Consider the following 24,477-nt stretch of genomic DNA (forward strand, 5'->3'; position numbering starts at 1 on the left):
TAGCTCCTAAACTATTGAAAATTTATGGTAGTATTTTATTTTACATGAAAAAACAAATAGGATCTCTTGATAGGACCAATAGAACCAGAGATATGGTCAAAATTGTTAACAAAAATGATAGTGCATAAGGTCAGCGCGCAACGCTTGATTTGAAACGTCCGTAGCTTGACAAATAAATAATATTTTGATACTTTAAGGTACTCATTTTAAAGGTATGGGTCTATATTTTAATGTTATGCACATAAAAGAACGTTTTATGTAATAGCAACGAAGCTAGCAAGATTGTAAGTATTAAGTTTTATCATTTTTCGACCCGCTATTAGTTTAAAAGTAGAAAGCGAGCCCTTAGCGAAAGAAAATGCCACATAATTATATATGAGAAACTTGCAAATTGGTTCTAGTTTAAGAATCTTTTTTATTTTTTTAAACATCTCTATTAAAACTTGAGTTATTGCAACCGAACGCGAAAGGATTTCTTTCGCTAAGGGTTCGCTTTCGACTTATAAACTAATAGCGAGCCAAAAAAAATGATATGTTGTTTTCGTGCTAACAAAATTCTTCACGGAGCTTTATAGAGTTGGGTAAAATTCCTAGAAGGTTAATTTAGAGAAGACACAAAAATTTCAGAACTTCTCAAATAATTTGACTTTCATAATAACGTGTCAGATGGCTTTTTAATCAGTGAGAACGAAAAGTTATTACTATTCGGATTCACTAATGCATACTGATGATGACTACATTGTGGATGAAATACGTAATAATTTAAAATTTATTTGTAGTTTTGTAATCATTATTCAGTTGAGTTGGCAACATTGTATAAAACCATGTTTGATGACAGCTGTCAATTTTTTAAGTTTAAATTTCACGTGACCTTGTACTACGTTTTATAAATAACTTTAAAAAGTTAAAAAGCGTTTATAAAATTTTATAAAAATGGTTGGCTTTGATTTTGGAGATTTTTTAGCACTTGTAATGGGATTATTTTTAACAACAATCGGAGCATTAGCTTGTTTAGGAGCATATGCCAGAAGATTAGCTCTAATACAACGCATTTAAAATGGTAAATATTTTAAGATTCTTTTAAGAATTAAAAAAAAACACATTTTCTTTTTATTTCAGATATATAAAGTAGCGTTGAAAGAATATCCCAAAATCTAATTTTGTACCAGAATGATATATTTAATAAAATTATTATATTAAAATTTTTTGTAGTTTCATTTTACAATTTTAAGTTTTAATTATTTTCAAGAAAACGTAATTTGAGTAGTATGTACAACTAATGAGTGTACATTATATAATCCTGTTATGTAATAAATTAAATATTACTTTCTTGTTTAGAATATACCGTGTGTGTTTGAAGCATCTAGGGATAGAATTATGTCTGTAGTATGACTGAATACAGAATACATTCATTAAGTAATGCATCTAAAAGAGAGGTATTATATACATGCATTGGATTACCAATACATGTATACCAAAGGAATACCAATAAACAGAATACAAACACCACACAAACACGTATTTCCAAAAGCATTCACATACTAGTAATGATTGAACGTTATCAAAGCAATTAATAATGTTTGTATGCAACAAATCTCCCACTTTCTGCAGGCATACAACAGCTTGTCCTATCGTATCTGTTTATCGTATCTGTAGTCTTACTCTTTTAGATGCATTACTAAACGAATGTATTCTGTATTCAGTCATACTACAGACATAATTCTATCCCAAGATGCTTCAAACACACACGGTAGATCAAAGAGGTTGTTTATAACTTGGTGTGTACCGATCCCGTTATAATCCCGATAACAAATTAAAATAGAAATATAGAATAAAAACTAATTTGATGTCTTAGGGCATTTATATATAGTGACCTGTGTTAATACAGAAATCCATTTCATTGCGTCAAATTAGGTAACGTAAACGTAGTCACTCATGGTTAGTTTAATCCGTACCATTATCTGGAAAAAAGCTTAGCAGGGCCACAGCATAAAAAGTACCGTAATGTTGGGACATTCTTTTCCATGTCAACTGTTCATATAGGAGTATTATATATATATGGGTTATGTCACAAGAATATGTTCGAAATCAATCCAGCATGTTGTCCACTGATTAGTTAATAAGTCGCGTTAACCAAATTTGGTCAACGTACTGTATTGAATTTTACAACACATGCCAAATCACAGACACCTAGCCTATTATTATAAATTATACAACATATTTACATTTGGTACGCTCAGTAGGTTGACATATTATTTGCGTACATTTAAATTTTGCAAACTGATAATCTTAAATTAATTTCAGAGTAGTGTTACTAATTTAAAATTATCTATTCGTTTTGAAATATTCATTTTGGAGTACATATTAGCGGAATTTTTTAATAAAAAGTTTTAATAAAACTGTATTAATATTGTGTAAGTTTAAAAAGTATTTAAAATCTAAAAAAATATAACTGGATAATACTAGAATAGATATTAGAAAACTTAATAATAACGAGTGTAAATTCTGTATTGTAAATTCATTTTTTTAAAGTGTAAATTATACATTGAACTGTCACCAATTGACAGATCACGTACTTATACGTCATCAACAAAGAGCGCCAAAAAAAACTACGTTTAAATATCTCAAAATTATAATGTATTTTAAATATTTTTTTACACTTTGAATTACAGTATTTTTAAACAGTATTTATATTTTTTACTTTGTTATAACGGTGTAAACAATGAATTAAAAATATTAAAAAAAATACATGAATATTCTCTATTGGTTTGGTTTATTCAACTTATTGAAAATAATGCAAGCATTCACATTTAACACTTTGTATACAGAGTATTTTAACAATTAACTCAGTAAATTGTTTTAATTTGTTTATTTTTATTAAATTAAAACTTTCAATTAGCGGTATTTTTTAAAATGGAAATGCTGATAGTTTTATTATATAGATGGCAGTAAATGTTTGTAATGAAAACAGATAGAAATGAAATGACAAACTGATAGATAGATAGATAGAATAGAAAGTTTTAAATATTGACAAATAGATAGCGTTAAATGTGTTCAACTAGAATGTATTCCGACTCCATATTAAGCGAAGGGTGTTGTCACAAAAAATGTGCAAAATGTAAGTTTTATTCATATTTAGTGATTGTAATTACATGGAATTCATCATTCAAATTCAAAATCAATTGATTCAAGATAATTGTGAACCGTACAAAATAATTCTTTCATCTTGATATAACTTGAATTGATTTTACGTTTTACATAAATATATATATGTTACACAAAAAAAAAAAAATGTTCTCTCTGTATACGAAAATCTCTCGCTAAACTCGAATTGTTTTTGTAATTAACATTAAATTCATAATTTTTCAGGATATTTTTTTTGGTATCATTTATAAAGAATGGATAATTTTCTGAGATATTCTGTTTTATTTTTTCTGGATTTAAAATTGTTCTAAACATAATATTTTTTTGCTAAGAGAGGATTATTTTGACAGATGTGAGGTATGATTTTTATTAAACTGGAAACGTCCATATTTTTTTTAATTGGTATTTTTTTTTAATTTTAAATTCTCTCAAAATTTTAAACCTTTTTCGTTTTAATAAAATTTAAAGGTTGATTGCAATTTTTTGTATTTTTTTGATTTCAGATCGTGTTACTAAACGAATTTCAAGAAGAGACGTATTTCGAAGCTTTTAAATCCGGCTAGTTTCAAAAAAAGTAGCGCAAAAAAACACCTCGCAGTTGGGATTAATTTTTTTTTGTTTTAAAATTTTGCAAAACAAGTTAGATATTTTTTTTTTTATTATTTTTATTTTTTTTTCTTGTTGTTGTAATTTTTAACTAATTTTTAATCAAGATTGGTCAAAATTTGTGTGAAATCAGTCGTAAATCAAATGATGTGACCCCAATTAATGATGGAGGTCCCAATAATAGTAATAGTACTAACATAAAACATTTTAGTGTAGATAAACCACCTTTTGAAACCGCTTCCTCGCTAACATTTTACCAAACATCAATTTTACATTTAAAATCCACAAATTTGCGATCATCCCGTGATACTTTGAATTTGAATTCCACGGAATCCACAATTATATCAAATTTAAGTTTTCGTAGAAACGAACCCAATTTAAGTTTTCGTAGAAACGATCCCAATTTAAGTTTTCGTAGAAACGATCCCAAAATAGATTCCATAACACAAAATAATCAATCATCACGCTTATTTAATTTTAATTTAAATTATAAAAAACAATTCAATCGAAATGTGACGAATAATAACTTGATGAGCACTCTAACAACACAAAGTAACAATCATACAACAACATCGGACGATTTAAATGAACGACAATTTTCACATCGTTTTTCGACATCGTTTGGTGCCGATCGGAATATATTCCATCATAGACGTTCACATTCCCATCATCAAAATACATCGTTCGCAAACGAATCGTTGGATAATCCATTGTTAAATCGATCACAGTCCGTGGATGGGGATAGTGGGAACGGTGGTGGGGGGGTAGGGTCTAAATCTTATCATAATCCACGGAATATATCGAATATACAATTAAACGATTTAAATGAATCGTCACAGAATCGTTATAATTGTAATACCAACTTAAAAAATATCTCGAATATACAATTATCATCGTCGAATGATAATCAATTGGTTCACCAGGTGTCCACACAAAAGTTAAATGATTCCATAGTCATTTATTGTAATAACTTAAATAATAATAATAATTCAGGTGAGGGTGGTCAAGGGGGTGGTGGTGGTGGTGTTGGTGATACAACGACCCAGAACACATCACCAAAGCATATTTATAAACAATACCATCGTAAAACATCATCGTTTGATTGTGTGGGGATATCATTAATAAACACACGGTATCCAACATTTGTTACGAATTTTGCTACGTTCTCCTCCTCAGATCAGGAACAGCAACGGCAACAACAACAACAGCAACAAGTTCAAACGCAAGCGGATGCAAATGATTTGTTGGATGAGCAAGCTGGAATTGGAAAACGTGTAACAAATAATAATCGTTTAACGCAAGTTGTTAGCAAGGGTGTTGAATTTCAACCGCACACAATAACAAAATCAACAACTTCGACGTTATCGACGTCACAAGCAGCGCCGCAATTACAAGTTTCCACAGCCGGTACAGTTATTCCAGTGAACACGGGTCAAAATTGTCCAAGAGGCGAGCGTAAGAAAGACTCCAGCAAATTGAATAGGTGCGTATCCAGCGAATTTGTATTTAAATATTTCAAAACAAATGAAATTTACCAAAATTTAAAAAATACCCGACTAATTTTTCGTGTACGGAACCCTAAACTCACACTTTAAACATATCTAAGAACACTCTTCTTTAAATTGCTTTATTCCAAACTTAGCTGTTTTTGAAGTACATTGGCAATTTTTAAGTTTTTTCGGGTACGGAACCCTGAACTCGCTCTTGAAACATAGCTAAGAACATTCTCCATTAAATTACCTTTCAAATGAAACAAAAAATCGGTGTATCCATTTTGGCGCTACGAAGCCAAAGACAGACAGACGACAGAGGGTTAAGATTGTCTTTATTTAACCCTTAACTACTGTCAGAACGGTGGTAGATGTTCGGACACTTCTAAAATTCATAGAAAGCAATTATAGTGCAGACCCTCAATATGGCGGAAGCTTTTTTTTTTTTGAGGTACCATGGGGGATGGGTTCGTATTGTTATCAAAAACCAAAATCTAAAAAAAGTTGCACAAAAATTTATTCCGGAATAATCTTTTTTGGCGGGTTTTTTGAAAAAAAAGGGTGTTTTTTTGGAATTTTTAAGAAAACTATTGATTTTTGCTGATAACATTCAATAGGAAAGTTGAAGATAATTCTTAAATACGTATTATGAGCTAAGACTCAGCCCTGTACTTTTACCCGGGGGGGGAGGGGATACTAATAGTATGAAAAGTTTTGCACTTTTTGTTTACTATTTATGATACTTTTTTAGAATTTGTGTTAATAATGTGTTAGAAACAGGACCTAAACCTGTTTGTTTTTGAAAATTGATGCAGCGCTGCTGACAATTGTGGGGGTTAGCGATAAAAATAAACCCCCTCAGGTCGAAGTATGACTAAATATCCACAAAATATAAAAAAATAAATTTTTTTATTGACTTGCCTGACAGTTATTACAGAATTAACATTTTGAGCATTTTCAATTTGTTAGATTATTTTTATCGTCGCCACGAGTTTGACTGAAAGTTTCATTTCAATTAGATCACGGAAAAAGGGTTAAAAATCGATTCAAAATTTTTTCTATCCCATAAAAATGTAACCTAGTTTTCCTTAATCCTGTGTATTCCTTGATTCCTGAATGATAATGTATGGTATTGTATGAAAATAGAGGCGGATAAGAAAATAAACGAATACATTATAGGGAACACAATATTAAGCAACAAAAGGAACGTGATCGAGATCGTTTTGGAGAAGGGAGTAGTGGTAGTGGACGTGGTGGTGGTGGTCGCGGTGCTGGTGGTGTTGGAAGTCAACAAAGTATACGCTCGTTTAGTAAATTACAATGTTGGAGGTCGTCATCAACAGCAAGTAGTTTAAGTACAGAGTCATCAACAAATGGCCAGACAACACTTAGTGATAGTGAAACGTATTCATCAATCGCGTTTAAAAGAAATCAACAAACACAAGGTACGGACGGATACGCAATCAAGATTCTATCACGAGCTGTTTGTTTTAATATCTACGAACCTAATAGATCTATAGATCTATAGATCTAGAGCAAGCCTTACATTTGACAATCATATCAGAACATTTTTAATTCAATTAATCTACGAAGACCCAATGTTAAATTTGACAAAATCAGAAAACCTTAAAGCCTTTTCCAAGCTGAGCCGATTTTGAAGATCATCGCACTTGAAACATAGCTAAGAACACTCTTCAGTGCCGAATTATACCATCAGCCTAGTCAGCATTGACTAGGCTGATCCTATAGACCCCCACAAAACAAGTGGCCCTCACAAGATAAGGTCAAGTGCATAATTCAATGAGTTGAGACGATCCAATTTTAATCGAAAGATCAAATCATTTGCCCGAGCGGAATCAATTTGCTTACCTGGATTCTAAGCTGGTTAATCTTCTTTTTTTATTATTGATCGAGTATTTCGTGCTCTTACAAATAGCCCACAAATAAATATGCCTATGGTCCCCCCAAGGTGTTGATCCAGCACTGACACTCTCCATTAAATTACCTTTCAAACGAAACAAAAAAGATCAAAATCGGTTCATCTGTTTAGGCACTACGACGTTACAGAAAGGCATACAGACATAGCGGTTAAATTTATTAAACACCCCTTTTTTTTTAGTTTGGGGCTTAAAAAACGAACAACTAGGGTTTAACAGATTGAAATCCGTTTTGAAATGATACAAATATTAAATAAAGCTGGCTCTAGAACTATAACGATATTATTATTAAATCGTATAATTTGTTATATGTATGTTTAATTAGGTGGTTCTTTTGTAACAAAAGGTAGTAGTGGGGGTAAAGGAGGAACACCACCTACACAATCATCAATTCCTCCTTCTGTTTCATCAATTCAAATTAAAAAGACGGGGTCTGTGCATTCAAGCCTCGGAAGTCCAGAAAATGTAAGTATCAAAAATATACCACCTAGTGTTCAGTCTAGCACATCTAGACATACCACGCCTACCACGAACGAGTTTGTAACGCTTAGAAATATTGATGTAACAAACAAAATTTTGATATATCTGTCCGTTAACACGATAACTCAAAAACGAAAATAGATATCGAGTTCGTGAATTAGCAACATGAGTCCATTGAGTCTTGTAAACCGCAAGAGGAAGAACAAAAGTTTAAATTTAAAAATTGTCTCATATAAAAAAGTAAACAACTTTTGTTTGGAACATTTTTTCGTAAATAACTTCGTTCTCCCGTGAGAGCCCGAATTAGGGCAAAAATATATTTTAATTTCGTGCTAAACTCATCTGATATTTGAAAACTACTCGTACCTGTCCCCCATTGGGTTGAAACTCCCAGTTTTCAATACCTAGAATAATTAGACTAATAAATAATTGTGATGATTACTTTTTTCAGCGTTCAAGAATTTCTCCACAAAGATCTGCCAAAGGTAAAACAATACATAAATCACGTAGTAGTTCAACTGAAACGAGTTCTGAAAAAAATTCAAAGAATCGTTTACAAGAGTTGGCGACCGTTACCAGCAGTACAAGTACTAGTGCACTAGGACTTGGTGCCAGTAATCAAAATATTGTGAGATATACTACTGGCAAAGTAACAAGTTCGCCTTTGGTATTGGATCCAGTTGGACTTGTAGCTGATAAGCAGCAGCAGCCCCCAACAGAAGAAACTCCCTTCATTTCACAACTGATTCCTGACAAGTTAGCTAATGAACAACCAAAAACGGTAAGTTTTAATAATTTTACAAAATTTTCCTTCAATTTGACGCTTATAACTTGTTTCAATTGTCTTTTCGTTTGGGGGAACTTCTTCGATTTTGGAACCTTTCTTCAAGACTAGGATTCCTTTCTCGAAAGAACAACGTCCTTCGTGACGTTGCTATCTCTTAAATTCGCAAACCTACAGGAATGATAGAATATTTAATCAAAAAAGAATTTTTTTTTTATAGGAACATAGTTCAAATATTGGTGGCGGTAATGAAATATTTCACATAAAAGTTGTAAATCAAGGACCATATCAAACAGCAGATCTGGAATTAGAAAAGAAAGACAAACTGTTTGAAAAGGATATTAAAAACAATGGGAATAAAACATCAGAAAAAGAAAAAAGAAAAAAAGATTCATCATCGTCATCAACTGGATCATCTGGTGTTTTTAATAATGTTACCACAACAACCAATCCAACAGTAGTCCATAATGTTGGCAGCAGTGTTGGTTCATCACGTTCCATTAAAAATCTAATTCAATTACAAAATATTTTTATTGAACCAAAAAAGTGTCCAAGTGAGATCGGTAGTGGTGCTGGTGGTGGGAAACTTCTTCAAAAGAAAACAATCTCTTTAGATATTAATAGTGATAGTAAAAATATCTTATCAGTAACTACGTCTAATGATTCAACGACGACGACGACGCAGCAACCTTTATTAAGACGTAGCTACTCACAAGATAACTTAATAAGTTCTGGTAACGATTGTCAACTGGCATCCGATCATCAATTAATTGTTGATAACGATGGAAATATTGTACAATTTGTTGATAATATTATTAAAACAGCAACGGAAGTTGTATTGGAACGTAAAACATCGACGACGACGAAGACGCCGACAACAAACTCCAACGATCAATATGATAAACTTATTCAAAGAGTTTCTATTCGAGAAAACGAAATATCTGAGAAAAAACCATTCTTTCCACGGCGTAAAACCGATTTACAGCCAAGTTATCGTTCACAAGTTCCTATTTTAAAGAAAAACCAACCAAAAGATACAAGTATAGAACGTAAAAAGATACGATTAAAGGAAACGACGTTAAAAAGTTCACCAGATCGAAGTACTGGAAGTGGAACTGGAACTGGAACTAGTAGCACAACTAGTAAATTTAATCGTTATATACCACGATTTCGTAATAAAAGTGTTGATGAAACGTTACCACGAAAATCAGCTTTACGTGGTGAAAAAAGTGGTTCCGTACCATCAATCTATCAAACTCCAGGTGGTGGTGGCGGTGGAACGAATAACGTTGAATGTAAAAAACAATTAACTGTGAATTTTACAAACAGCAATGAAAATGTAAATAAAATCGATGATAACTTCTTACCACAAATTGAAATACATGAATTTCATGACGTAGAGGATGACGAAGATGACGAAGACGAGAATGATGATGACGATATTGAATTCTTTGATACAAAGAAACCGGAATCGGTTCGTATTGTTGAGAATATCTTAAATTCAATAACAAATAAAGTAACCGATATTTGTAATGAAAAAGAACGATATCAAGCGTCCACAAGTAAAAGTCCTTTATTAGATCCCAAACAGAAATTAATTTATCAGGATTTAACACCGATACAAAATAAAAACAAAATGGCATTGATACCAGTGTACCAGAATTATCATTATAATCAAAATTATATACCAACATTTAAAAATCCACAAATGGCTGAAATCACCGATCAAAATATTGAGATTCTACATCGAAATGTTGAAATATGTGAGGATCATCCGGAGATTGTTGAGAATTTAGATCAGAATTTAGTTTATGGACCAATTTTTGAACCGGATAAAATTGAACCACGTTATGAACCCGATGAAGATGATGAAGATGAAATACCTGTTGCTGAATCACCGGATGGCCGGTAAGTTTCATTCAATGAACCTACCATTCCTTGATTACTTACTGGGTTTTATGACGGAGGACATGTCGCAGGCCAAGCTATGTATAACTACAGCTAGTGGTTACATAGTTTTTGTTTTCTGAAAACTATCGCAACAATACCGCTTTTTCAAAATAGGGAATATTCATGAAATTTAAATTTGGTTGAAATATTTTTCTTCCGTAACTTTAATGACTGGACATTTCAACTAAACCATTATTTTAGTAATTAATATCTTTTTAATTACTTAAAATTTCATTAATAAAAGTACAAATTCGTGAGGGCATTTGAATCAAATCAAATTTTTATACGGACGTGACATTATAGTACGGGCTTGTTAACATACTGTATGATATTAATTACTTACATTTTATTTGGTATTACATTGAATTATATTATTCTACGGCTTTTTATTAGAAAACTTAATAATAACGAGTGTAAATTCTGTGTTGTAAATTCATTTTTTTAAAGTGTAAATTATACATTGAACTGTCACCAATTTACAGATCACGTACTTATACGTCATCAACAGAGAGCGCCACAAAACTGCGTTTAACTATCTCAAAATTATAATGTATTTTAAATATTTTTTTACACTTAAATGTGATTTTTTTTTATAGATTCTTTAAATATGATGAAGAAATTGGACGTGGGTCATTTAAAACGGTTTATCGCGGTTTGGACACACAAACTGGTGTAGCGGTTGCATGGTGTGAATTACAAGAGAAAAAACTAAATAAAACAGAACGATTGCGATTTCGTGAAGAGGCTGAAATGTTAAAGAAATTACAACATCCAAATATTGTACGATTTTATAATTATTGGGAGACAACTGTTGCAAAACGAAAAAATATTGTTTTGGTTACCGAACTCATGTTAAGTGGAACTTTAAAAACGTAAGTTTTAGTACATCCTGTATCTTAATAAGACCTAGTTCCTAATCAATTAAAAGAAATTCAAAAATTATTGCAAGAAGTAATTTAATTGAAACATTTTTTATTTATTCATAAAATAGACATTCGGAACCAGAGAGTTGTGTATAAAGGGTGTTCCAATAAGAATGTCGAATTTCTCGAATTTTTTTTTAATACTCCCAAACTGTCAGGTGTTACACTTGTCAGGTTTCTTGGAGTTTACTCCGAAACGATACGATTTTTTTTCGAGTTATTATATAGACAAAGCATCTATTGCTTGAAACTAACCATATCCTGACGGATACAGCACACGTTAATTTTGAGACACCTTGTATTTGATTAAGTTTGAGCCTAGTTACACGTTAGCGTTGTTATAATAATGTAATTTTTGTTTGTTTGAATTGTAGTTATTTGCGACGATTTAAAAAGATCAATCCAAAGGTATTAAAGTCATGGTGTCGTCAGATATTGAAAGGTTTAAGTTTTTTACATTCACGATCGCCTCCAATCATACATCGTGATCTTAAATGTGATAATATTTTTATAACTGGTACCACTGGTAGTGTTAAAATTGGTGATTTAGGTTTGGCAACATTGAAAAATCGAAGTTTTGCGAAAAGTGTTATCGGTAAGTTGTTATTTTATTGTAACTACGATTACAACGGAAATTCCACCCAAGGAACCTGGTGTCCACGGCGATCAGTAAACACCTTGTCTCTTGGAGTTTTAAATATATTTTGCCGACGTTACTCGGATGTTTTGGAGGCTGCTGAACCCAATTATCACTATGTGGTATATTCTCGTAAAAATCCCAAAGTGTGTACTGCTCCCCGTGGGCACCAGGTATCTCGGGGGCCATTATTATTGTAAAATTCCAAGAGATTAATACAGCCCGCTCTGGGACATTTTTGTTGTGATATTCGAAGTTAGCTACCTTAAAAACCACCGAATAACAAAATAAGACTCATTCCCGTCGATATTTAGTTTCCAATTTTTGCAACTTTTCAAGATTTTTATTTCTCTTTATTTCTTCTATTAGAACGTAATTTTCGAAATCGAATTTGATTTAAATAAAATTTTGATTGTATCCATGGTATTAATAATGTTGCCACAAAAAAATATGACATATGTCAAAAATAAAGATAATAAAATTTGTTGGAACCATTTTTAAGGTACACCTGAATTTATGGCACCAGAAATGTACGAAGAGCATTACGATGAAAGTGTAGATGTGTACGCATTCGGAATGTGTATGTTGGAGATGGCCACGTCTGAATATCCATATTCAGAATGTATTGGACCTGCTCAAATCTACAAGAAGGTGGTGTCTGGTGTTAAACCTGAAAGTTTTAGTAAGGTGGAGAATCCTGAAATACGTGATATTATCGAACATTGTATACGACTCAATCGTGAAGAAAGGTTTGTGTCCAATTTCTTATTCCATCATTATTTTATTATTCGTTAAGAAAGTGCGACAATTACGATAATTCTTTAAACCTTTTTGGCTTCTTAAATCTTATTTAAATACTGTCCTGCAAAAAAAGTGGCACTGTTTGTTTCAAATCTTGGAGAATGAATTCATACATGTTATACAGGGTGGACCATTTATTAACGATAACTGGGAGTTACAACTCGCCAACTGGCGATAACAATTCGTACTAATTAAAATTAGAAGAAGCTCCGAATTCAGTAGTTACAATTTCGACTACCAGATGGCAATGCTATGCAAATTCAAATCAAATAAATCCCGCGATAAAAATTTGTACTATTAGACAGGAAATAGACCGCTTTTTAAGTAGTTAAAATTTAGACCACCTGGTTACTCTACAATTTTTGTTTAAATTATTCTGCAATTGGTTAACTACAAAACGAGGTATTAATAATAATTGATTACGGTCCACCCTGTATGTTTGAATCTCTACGATTTGTTTTTATAGATCATTTTTTATTGAATTTAAAACGTTCTTTCAATAAGGGCGTATATTTTTAACGGGCAAAGATAATTTTTGTGCTTGGAATTCGCACTTTGTTAATTTCTCGTTCATCGAAAACCGACAATGCGCTGTAACGACTAAGCGATATAAAAAGCGGGCTAGGCTAATAAATGATTGAAAACTTTGTTTTAAAGCACATTGTAGCTTCCAATGAACGAGAAATCTTAATATTAGAATATTTTCTGTTTTTTTGATTATTTAATTTCGTTAATTTTTGCTGATAATTTGTTTCCCAAATTTCTAAAATAATATGAAAAATTTTAGACCTAGTGTTAAAGAACTGTTGAATCATGAATTCTTTGGTGAAGATGTTGGTTTACGCGTGGAACTTGTAACGTCTCGAGAAGTTGCTATAAATGCATTACTTAGTGGCATCAAAAAAGTTGAATTTCGTTTACGTGTCATCGATCCAAAGAAACGTTCACACAAACATAAAGAAAATGAAGCAATCCAATTTGATTTTGATATTGATCACGATGATCCCGAAGAAGTTGCTTCTGAAATGGCTAAGTCTGGTTTTATATTCGAAGAAGATTCGAAAATATTAACACGCTTGCTACGTTCACAACTTGCTTCAATCAATAAGGAAAAAGAGAAAATTGAACAAGAGAATGCGGAACGAGCACGATTAGAATTGGAACAAAAGGAGAAGGAAATGTTGGAACAACAGAAACAAATTATGCAAGAACAGTTTCAACAGTATCAACAAATGACACAACAAGCAAGTAGCACATCGATTCAATCAAATGATCAACAATTATCGGTGCATCAGTTTCAACAACAAAATCAATATGTGCAACAACAAATTCAACAGCATATTGAATTTATGCAACAACAGCAACAACAACAACAGGGTTATATTCAACAATCAGAACAATATCAAAATCAACAACAACCCCCTGCTCAAATATACGCTCAACAACAACCTTCACAGCATGAAATACCACAACAAAGTGGACAAGGACAACAACAATACACCCCACATCAATCTATGCAACAAATTCAACAACCACAGCAACAATATGCAACACAGCAACCACAACAAGGGCAAGTTGATCAACAAATGCAACAATATCCAAATCAACAACAATATATTCCATCACAAGTTTCAATTCCACAATCTATGGATCAACAACAACAACAACAGTTTTTGCATCAACAGATTCAACAGCAAATTTCTGTTGCACAAATGCATAAACAACAAACGGTTGAACAATTACAACAAAGATTACCAACGCAAATGTCAATTGATCAACATAATAAAACAAATGAATTAATGCGACAGCAATCGTTGCAAGCAATGCAACAAATGCAACAGCAACCCATAATTCAGCAACAAATTGAATTACCAACATTTAATGAGCAACAAAATGATATAAATATGGCAATGCAACAACAACAAGCTGCGCAATCTAAATCAACACAAACATTTCAAGCAACTCAAAATGTACCTCAACCGGTGGTGGGAGTAGTACAACAAACATATCAACAAGATCCATCACTGCAACAATATCAACAATTTAATCAACAACCGACTGCTGTACAACAACAACAGATTAATCAATCAACAACAGATCCAAATCAACAACAGCAGAGGCAAATACAATATCAGAGTCAGCAAATTAGTGGAATTAATACAGCCTCTACACAACAACAAACGGAGATCTTATATCAACAAAATCAAATCGATCCAAATCAACAATTACAATATCAAAATCAACAACAAACAGAGGTTGTTTATCAACAGAATCAAATAGATCAACAATTACAATATCAAAATCAGCAATTAGGTGGAATTACTCAACAACAAATAGATCCAAATCAACAATTACAATATCAAAATCAACAAATAAGTGGAATTACTGCAAATCAACAACAAGCTGATGTGTACCAACAAAATCAAATCGATCTAAATCAACAATTACAGTATCAAAATCAGCAAATATCTACAACAAATCAACAAAATCAAATAGATCCAAATCAATTTCAAAATCAAATAGGCGGAATAATCACAGTAAATCAACAAAATCAAGTAGTTCCGAATGAACAATTACAATTTCAAAATCAACAAATGAGTGGAATACCAACGACAAATCAGCAAAGTCAAATAGATCCAAATCAACAACTTCAAAATCAACAAATTGGTGGATTAACTACAACAATTCAACTACAAAATCAAATAGATCCAAATCAGCAATTACAATTACAAAATACGCAAATTGATCCAAATCAACAAATACAATTTCAAAACCAGCAAATTGTTGGTGGAATAATGACGATGAATCAACAAAATCAAATAGATCCAAATCAACAAATGCAATTTAAAAATCAACAAATAGGTGGAATAACCACAATAAATCAAAATCAAGTAGTTCCAACTGAGAAATTACAGTTTCAAAATCAGCAAACAGGCGGAATAACCACAATAAATCAACAAAAACAAATAGATCCAAATCCACCATTGATCTACCAAAGTCAACAAATCGGTAGTAATCAACAACCAGAAGTTGTATACCAGCAAAATCAAATAGATCCAAATATACAATTGCAATATCAAAATCAGCAAGTAAGTGGGATTGCTGCAAATCAGCAACAGGTGGTAGATGTTGTATATCAACAAAATCAAATTGATCCAAGTCAACAATTTCAAAATCAACAAATTGGTGGAATTACCACAACAATTCATCAGCAAGATCAAATCGATCCAAATCAACAATTACAATATCAAAATCAGCAAATAAGCGGAGTTGTCACAAATCATATAGATCCAAATCAACAAATACAATATCAAAATCAACAAATAAGTGGTGGGGCTATTTCTAATCAACCACAGACCGAAATTGCGTATCAACAAAATCAATTAGATCTAAATAAACAATTGCAATATCAAAATCAACAACAAAGCGAGATGGTATATCAGATACCAAATCAACAAATTGGAAACGATTCAAATCAACAGGTACAAGTGAGTGGAATAATTTCGAATCAACAACAAACGGATATTGTATATCAAATACCAAATCAAAATCAACAGTTTATGCAACAACAAATTTTATCAGATAACGTTGATCAAAAAATACATTCTGATGGTGTTGAAGTAATTCGTCAACAAATCACTGACATTGCAGGAGGATCAACAGTTGCACAACAACCAACGTATGCTGAAGTTGTTCAAATGACATCCGAAACCAAACAAATACAAACCTCTAGTCAAATACCATCAACACAGTGTTTAGAAAATCAACAAACATTCGTACCAAATACTACAGCGCAGCCGCCGTCAGTGATACCTGCTGATGAAAATAAAATCACATCACCTGTCAAACAAAATGTTGAAGTTAAAAATGAGAATAATAGTTTTCAATTTCAACAACAAAATGCATTTCAAAATCGAAAAATGTCGTTACAACACGAAAATAGTCACGAGCAAGATCATATACTTCTACAACGTCAAATGTCTGAACCGAAAGAAATGCCAAGTACGAATACGGACACCCAATATCAGACCATGGTGGATGTAGATGGACGTCGTTGGTTCCTAAAAGATGATCAAATTAAACAAAACGATTTAAGTAATCTTCAACAATTACCATCTCAAACATTATTGAATCAACAACAGATTGATCAACAAATTCAACAATATTCGACAGTAACAAATCAGCAACAAACCCCTATATATTATCAGCAATCGACTTCAATTCAACAACAACCTACCGAACCATTAATTCAACAAAATTACCAACAAAATTTTCAACACATGCAATCTACTGCTACCGATCAGATGCTACAAAATTGTCAGCAATTACCAATAGCTGCAACAGATCAACAGGTTCAGCAAAATTATCAACAGATTCAGCAAACTATTACCAATGATCAAATTCCACAAAATTATCAACATGCTACCGATCAGATTTCGCAAAATTTTCAGCAAATACCAATTGCTACTGATCAACAGATTCAACAAAATTATCATCAACAGATGCAACAAACCATTACCAACGAGCAAGTTCCACAAAACTATCAACAGGTTCAAGATCAACAGAGTTATCAGCAACATATTCAATTATCAGATAATATTCAACAGTTTCAACAAGTTTCCACTCAAGTTCCACAAAATTATCAACAAATGCCTACTTTTACAGATCAAACTAAAACAGCAGACCAACAGACTTATCAACAAATTCCGGTGGCTAAGGTCGAGCAACTACAAAATTATCAGCACATACAACCGTCTATTGATCCGGTTCAATTACAGAATTTTCACCAGCAAGTACAGACAACCGATCAAATTCAACAATATCAAAATATTCAAAACTTGGATCAACTTCAAAACTATCAACTTTCACAAAATTACCAACAGATGCCTGTGAAAGATCAAATCGTAAATTATCAACAACAAACATCAACAGAACCGCCGCCAACTCAACAAATACAAACATCAATGGATCAACAAACTTACCAACATCAAATTCAACAAAATTATCAACAAATACAAGTGGCTGCTGATCAACAAATTTATCAAAACCAAATAGTACAAGGTTCGGATCAAATTCAACAAAATTATCAACAACCACAAATTACTACAGATACAATCAGCTATCAACAAACCACTGTTGATCAAATTCAACAAACTTATTTATCACAACAACCCACTGTAGATCAACAAAATTATCAACAGTCTACCACTAAAGATCAACAAAATTATCAGCAAATTCAAACCAATGTTGATCAAATTCAACAGATTTATAATACAACACAAATAACTGTTGATAAAGGTCAGCAAAATTATCAACAATTACAGGGGACTGGAACAACGGATCAAATTCAACAAAATTATCAACAAATACAACATCAACAGATGCATGTAACGTCCATTGTTACAGAGCAGATTCAACAAAATACAGATAAAATTCAACAAATGAAAATAACTGTTGATCAACAAGGAAATTATAATCAAACTACAACCGATCATATTCAACAAAATCAACAAGTCTATCAAAATCAAATGTCAAATGTAAGTGATCAACAACAAATACCAACACAAAGTTATCAGCAACAAACAACACAAGTTAATTATCAGCAACAAACGTCTACCGATCTAAATAAAAAATTAACACCAAATATTGATCAACAAAATCAACAAATATATATTGGAGGAGGAACACAACAAATTCCAGAACAAATTATAGTAAATCAACAAAATTATCAAGCAATTCAACAAAATTATCAACAATATCCGCCAACATCTGATCCAAATTATCATCAAATACCAACACAATCATACCAACAACCGAATATACAACCGAATCAACAGATTTATTCATCGATTCAACAAGATTTAAATATACCAGAACAAAATAAATCGATAAATTATCAACAAACGATACCTCAACCTCAACAGATATCAAGTAATGATCAATATCAATCACAATCAGTGCCATCTAGTGTTGGATACCAACAAGTATCTGTTAAAGATCAATCGATACAATATAATGAAATTCTACAATCACAAGTAGCGCAATCTGGTGCTAATCAACGAAAGTTTTCTGTTCAACCTACATCAACACCAACAACATATCAACAAGATAATGATCTGATTCATAGAAAAATGTCTATTCAACATGTTGCTGCAACTGTTGGAACACCTGTTGTACAACACGTTGTACAACATACATCAACAAATACACAATCGAATCAACAGCCAACACAAAATACAGATCCTTTAAAAGATCAAAACCAGATTACACCTCAAACAAATACTACGACAGACCCGTATCGTAAACTATCTTCACAAGTTCCACAACATGTCCAAAATTATATAACACAACCTCAACGACATTCAATGAGTGAACCACCGCCGACTACGTTACGTCCACCAGTCACAGTTCTTTCGTCCAAACAGGATGTATCGATTCAATCATCCGGACAACCGGATCAAAATTGGCAACCAATATCGTCTCAACAACAAACTGAAAATGTGAGTGAAATTATTAATCGTAATGTTAAAATACCTCCTTCGAATCCATATACAAACTATTCCTCACCAATTGTAGATTCTCGAAATACTTCCAGTTTATCATCACCTGGATTATCACCCATCCCTTGTATTCGTATACCCACAAAATATATACCCACTTCAGAACCCTTGATCTCACAGAACTTAATTACGTCACAAGTCCATACAGTTCCTCAATTATCAGTTGGATCACATCAAGCACCTCATATGCCCTTGTATTCCTCACCAAATGTTGGCAAATCGGATGCATCCACTTCCCCAATACGACATCCACAGTTGAATCCCAATCCTCAGTCGAATAATGTGACCTCAATATGTACTCATTTAGTTTCAAATTACCCTCAAATTTGTGGAGTATTCCCCTTTCAATCATATCAACATATTTCAACCCAAGTTGATCCAAATAAAATGCTTCCGCCATTTCATTGTCTATCGAAAAATACTCAAACCGACGATGAAGAGACGTTGAACACCGCCGAATCAACTCAAACTTCGAATAATGAGCAAAATTTAAATTCAATATCGTCACGAACTACTCAAAATACACAAAATATTTCTACTCAAGTTTATTGTAATTTGTTATCGGATCGAAATTCTTCATTAACATCCACAAATTACGATCAATTGAGTCCATCACAGTTATGCCATTCCGAAGAAAATTTATTCCAACATCAAATGTGTCAGACAGATATAGTTGATCAATCTGATCAAAATTCGATGATAACTTACTATGGAGATCAAAATACTCGAATCATTGACCAATATTTAAATCAAAATATTTCCCAATCGAATCAATACAACCAATTTAATTCTCAAAATACTTACAACCCAAATATGTCTCAATATACGACTCAAATCTCAAACTCTGAACAATATCATTCATCGTCTCAACAATTTGTACGACCCAATCAACAACAATCTTCAAAATTGACTCAAACCTCAAATTTGAATTTACAATCTGAAATGTGTCAAACCGATACATTTCCTCCACATTTAAATCGTTTGGATCGGACACAAACAATGCCTCAAATGTATCAATCGCAAACCATTCGATCTGATCAAATACCTTCAAGATATCGTTCTTCTGTATCGACTCAAATATTTAATCATAGTATGATGTCGTCTTCTCCAATGAATCAATCCTATCAAATTTCGATGACGCAAAATCAAATGTGTCAAACTGATCAAATATCTCAGTTGGGAGGCAAATCAATGCAAACATTTTCTCAATCGACCCAAACCAATCAAAATTCAACATCTCGGGATATTTCGAAGCAAAGTATTCCTCCAGTTCAGATAAAAAATTATGATCAAAGTCAAATATCCCAAATTTGTCGTTCTGAACAAAATTTTTCACTTCAATCACAAATTCGTCCCGATTTAAATCCATCTCATGGAGGTCATAAAATGTATCGTGCCGATCAAAATTCATCATTGTCGCCTCAAATGTGTAACATTGATCAACACTCAACGATGTCACAACAAAATCCACCTCAAAGGTGTCATACTCATCAAAGTGTCCAAAGTCCATTAGTCTCGTCTCAAGTATGTCGCCCTGATCAAAATTCTTCATTACCATATCGACCAGATCAAAGTACTCAAATTCAACAAACTCCAAAAGTTGTCTCAATGCCTACTCAAAATGTCTCAATGCCCACTCAAATGGTTCAAAATTCATCAATGGCGACTCAAAGCTCAATACTCTCGCAAGTTCAACAACGTTCAGAATTATGTCGTTCTAAGCCACAAACAAGTCAAGTAACTGTTCAAAATACTGCAATAACAGCACAAGTTGTTGAATCTCGTTCTCCAATGTTACAACAAATGCCTCAAAATGTCTCAAGGCCTACTCAAATTGCTCAAAATTCATCAATGGCGACTCAAAGCTCAATACCCTCGCAAGTTCTACAACGTTCAGAATTATGCCGATCTGAGCCACAAACAAATCAAGTAACTGCTCAAAACACATCAAAAACAGCACAAGTTGTTCAATCTTCTTCGCCAATGTTGCAACAAATGAGTCAAAATGTTTCGATGCCTTCTCAAATGGTTCAAAACACATCAATGCCGCCTCAAAGTTTAATATCCTCGCAAATTCAACATTGTTCAGAATTAAGCCGTTTTGAGCAACAAACAAATCAAGCTACTGCTCAAAACACCTCAAAAACAGCACAAGTTGTCCAATCTCCTCCAATGTTGCAACAAATGTTTCCAAATATGTCAATGCCTACTCAAATGACTAAAAATTCATCAATGGCGCCTCAAGGCTCAATACCCTCGCATGTTCAACAATGTTCAGAATTATGCTGTTCTGACCCACAAACAAGTCAAGTAACTGCTCAAAACACCTCAATAACAGCACAAGTTGTTCAATCTGCTTCTCCAATGTTGCAACAAATGAGTCAAAATGTCTCCATGCCTACTCAAATGGCTCAAAATTCGTCAATGCCGTCTCAAATTCCAATATATTCGCAACTTCAACAATGTTCAGAATTATGCCGTTCTGAGCCACAAACATGTCAAGTAACTGTTCAAAATACATCAATGAGAGCTCAAACCTACTACACTCAACATTCTGAGTATAATCGTATACTGAATAATATGGAACGAAATACGTCTGTTATGTCTTCTCAAATGTACCGCAGTTATAATTCCTCATCAGAACTCAACAATACTCAACAATCAAACCAGAATTATGGTCCAGGGTCCTCTCAAATATCATATTCTGTTCAAAACAGTACAATTACTTATACAACCAATACTTATACAACTAACAATACCGTTCCAAAATTGAATTCGGATCAAACGAATTCAGTAGCATCTCAAACTTCTGATCAAAATTTAACTCAATTTGACCAAACAATCTCGAGACAAAAATCTGTATCACAAATGTATCATCAAAATTCTCAAACACCACAAAAAGATACAATTGATCAAAATCCTGAACGATTTGGACAAAATGTCCAAATATGTTCTCAAGTTTGTCAATCATTGTTAAATTCTGCTGTACTTTCTCGCGAATCGAATCAAAATTCAACGCAAAACTCGTATCGCGATACAATGACGTACGCTATATCTGTACAAACTTCGAACTCACATGAAAGCCATTTTGGTAAGTCTTTGGTACAATTACAAGATCCGGATACATGCTCAAATTCATCATACCAAGTATTTCAATCTCCAAGAAGTTCGTTCGATAATATTTTAACAAACCAAACATTTGCTAACCAAAACTCACTCTCATGCATACCATCAAATTCTGGAACGTCTCAAGTTATCCAGTGTCATCCATCCAGACAAGTTGTGTCACAGTCTTCAATGTTGGAGGTATCATTCCAAAATATATCCAATTCTAATCCTGACCTAGAAACATCAGTGCAATTAGAAAGTATGGAAAGCTCATCAACTTCATTACTTTCTCCAAATCCAAATCCAGTATCCCAGTTTCCTATCCATATGGTATTGTAACATATTGTACTTCATTTATATGATCCAGTTTTTTTAGGATTTCGAAAAAAAACCTTGTGGAAATCTTTCTAAAATTGCGAATAATCTTCGGGTGCTCTTTGAAAACATGTCGTTAGAGACCATAAAATGTGATGATTATAGGTCAAGCTGTTTCATTTTCCTCGCTTTTTCCTTGGGGAAGACTGAAAAGTATAGTAGTTTCGACTAGAATGATCGAAATAATGACTTTATTTTCTAAAGGAAACATGTCAAATTTATCTCATTTTGGAACAGCTTGCAGTTCGCAAATGGAATTTCCTGATGCCTATTAGTGCTTGTGTTCAACAGCTTTGTACCATTTCTAGCAAGCTCGTCGGCTTCGGAATCTATGTTCCTGAAAAAAGCTTGAAAAATGAAAATTTCGATATGTTATCCACATAACTCATTCGCAAATTTTCTCTCATTTTAGTTAGCGTAGAAATACTTTTCTCAGAAGGACGAAAACGAGCCACCCAAATCTATCACTAGATTACGGCTCATCTTCTGGGAGCAGAAATCCTTGATTACAGATTTCAATCAAATGAAGTTATAAGATTATTTTACGATCGAGAACTAAGTCAGATGTTTCTTTCTATATTTTCGAATTATAACCGTAAATTTCTTCTTGAACTTTCGACAAAATACTTAAATTTTAGAAAGATTTCTTCACCAAATTTGTTTTTTCGAAAGCTTTATGTTTAAAAAACAATTTTTAAGATTGAGATTGATTCTTTTCTAGTCACAGAATGTTCAACAAAGTCCATGGCAACCACCTCCAACGAGTATACCTGGTGAACAATCATATTATCAAATCAAACCTGATGAATTTTCATCGGATCAGTCAAGTGGTCTTGGTCCTAGTGCTATTCCTCCATATGTGGATAATTTTAATCAACAGGGTACAATATCAGATGGACAAAAAGTTGATACACCGGACATTGATAAACGACAATTTACTGAAGGTCAAGTGCCAGGTCATTATAATGATAATCCAACAGCAATGGAGAAACGTTTGAAACGATCTGGTACACGTAGACGCTCTAATAAAAGTTCATCAGATAAACCATCAAAATTATCAGTATTATCTGTTGTGAATAGTTCCATTGTTGAATGTCAGTTGGATAGTTCCAAACAAAAAACCGTTACATTTAAATTTGATATCGATGATATGAATCCTTCAGAAATAGCTAATAAATTGGTAAGTTTTATAGTACAAAATGAATAAATTAATGCATCTTTGAAATTTTCCACATATCCATTTTCACTTTTTTTAAATAGGTGCAAGAAAATTTACTACCCGCCAATCAAAGTGAACCATTGATTGAATTAATCGCCGATATCGCAAATCAATTACGTACACGTCCTGATAAAATGCCTGAGGTTGCGTCCAACATTATATCAACGGTAAATAGTTCATCAGCTGTACCTGGTGATGATAATTCAGAGCCATTAGAAACAGAAACATCTAGAGATAATTCACCGAACTCATCTAGTCGACGTACACGAGTTCGAAATCAAACCACCGAAACTAAGGTACATTCTTTTATTCACATATTTATTTATGAATTTTATTCGAATTCAATCATTTACATTTTATCCAAATCAATGAGAATTATCAGTAAATCGATAATTTGGAGGTTGTAAAGTCAGGTCAAGGTCAATGTTCTAATGAAAAACCTGGCAGTTGCAATTCGTCAACT

General features: G+C 32.8%; 1 protein-coding gene and 1 long non-coding RNA gene across 12 annotated transcripts in view; both read left to right on the forward strand.

Annotated features, from left to right (window-relative positions):
• The first annotated feature begins 813 nt into the window (after positions 1–813).
• LOC123290534 lies at positions 814–1,202 on the forward strand. Its single transcript, XR_006534876.1, has 2 exons — positions 814–1,060; positions 1,120–1,202. It is a non-coding gene; the product is annotated as an uncharacterized LOC123290534 (long non-coding RNA).
• A 1,850-nt stretch (positions 1,203–3,052) lies between these two features.
• Positions 3,053–24,477, forward strand: part of LOC123290453 — a 37,230-nt gene continuing 15,805 nt past the window's right edge. For 5 of the 11 annotated variants that reach the window (XM_044870632.1, XM_044870641.1, XM_044870635.1 and 2 more), the window contains exons 1-11: positions 4,792–5,233; positions 6,420–6,685; positions 7,503–7,642; positions 8,109–8,438; positions 8,662–10,349; positions 10,988–11,263; positions 11,689–11,909; positions 12,454–12,700; positions 13,540–19,252; positions 23,517–23,975; positions 24,056–24,310. In XM_044870632.1, the coding sequence (XP_044726567.1) occupies positions 10,078–10,349; positions 10,988–11,263; positions 11,689–11,909; positions 12,454–12,700; positions 13,540–19,252; positions 23,517–23,975; positions 24,056–24,310 (7,443 nt within the window). In that variant the 5' untranslated portion in view covers positions 4,792–5,233; positions 6,420–6,685; positions 7,503–7,642; positions 8,109–8,438; positions 8,662–10,077. Of the gene's footprint in view, positions 3,119–3,369; positions 3,502–3,647; positions 3,784–4,791; positions 5,234–6,419; positions 6,686–7,502; positions 7,643–8,108; positions 8,439–8,661; positions 10,350–10,987; positions 11,264–11,688; positions 11,910–12,453; positions 12,701–13,539; positions 19,253–23,516; positions 23,976–24,055; positions 24,311–24,477 lie in introns of those variants that run through there. The other 6 variants (XM_044870643.1, XM_044870638.1, XM_044870639.1 and 3 more) reach the window with 6 other exon arrangements.

The sequence above is a fragment of the Chrysoperla carnea genome, chromosome 1 (assembly GCF_905475395.1).
Source record: "Chrysoperla carnea chromosome 1, inChrCarn1.1, whole genome shotgun sequence".
Lineage (NCBI taxonomy): Eukaryota > Metazoa > Arthropoda > Insecta > Neuroptera > Chrysopidae > Chrysoperla > Chrysoperla carnea.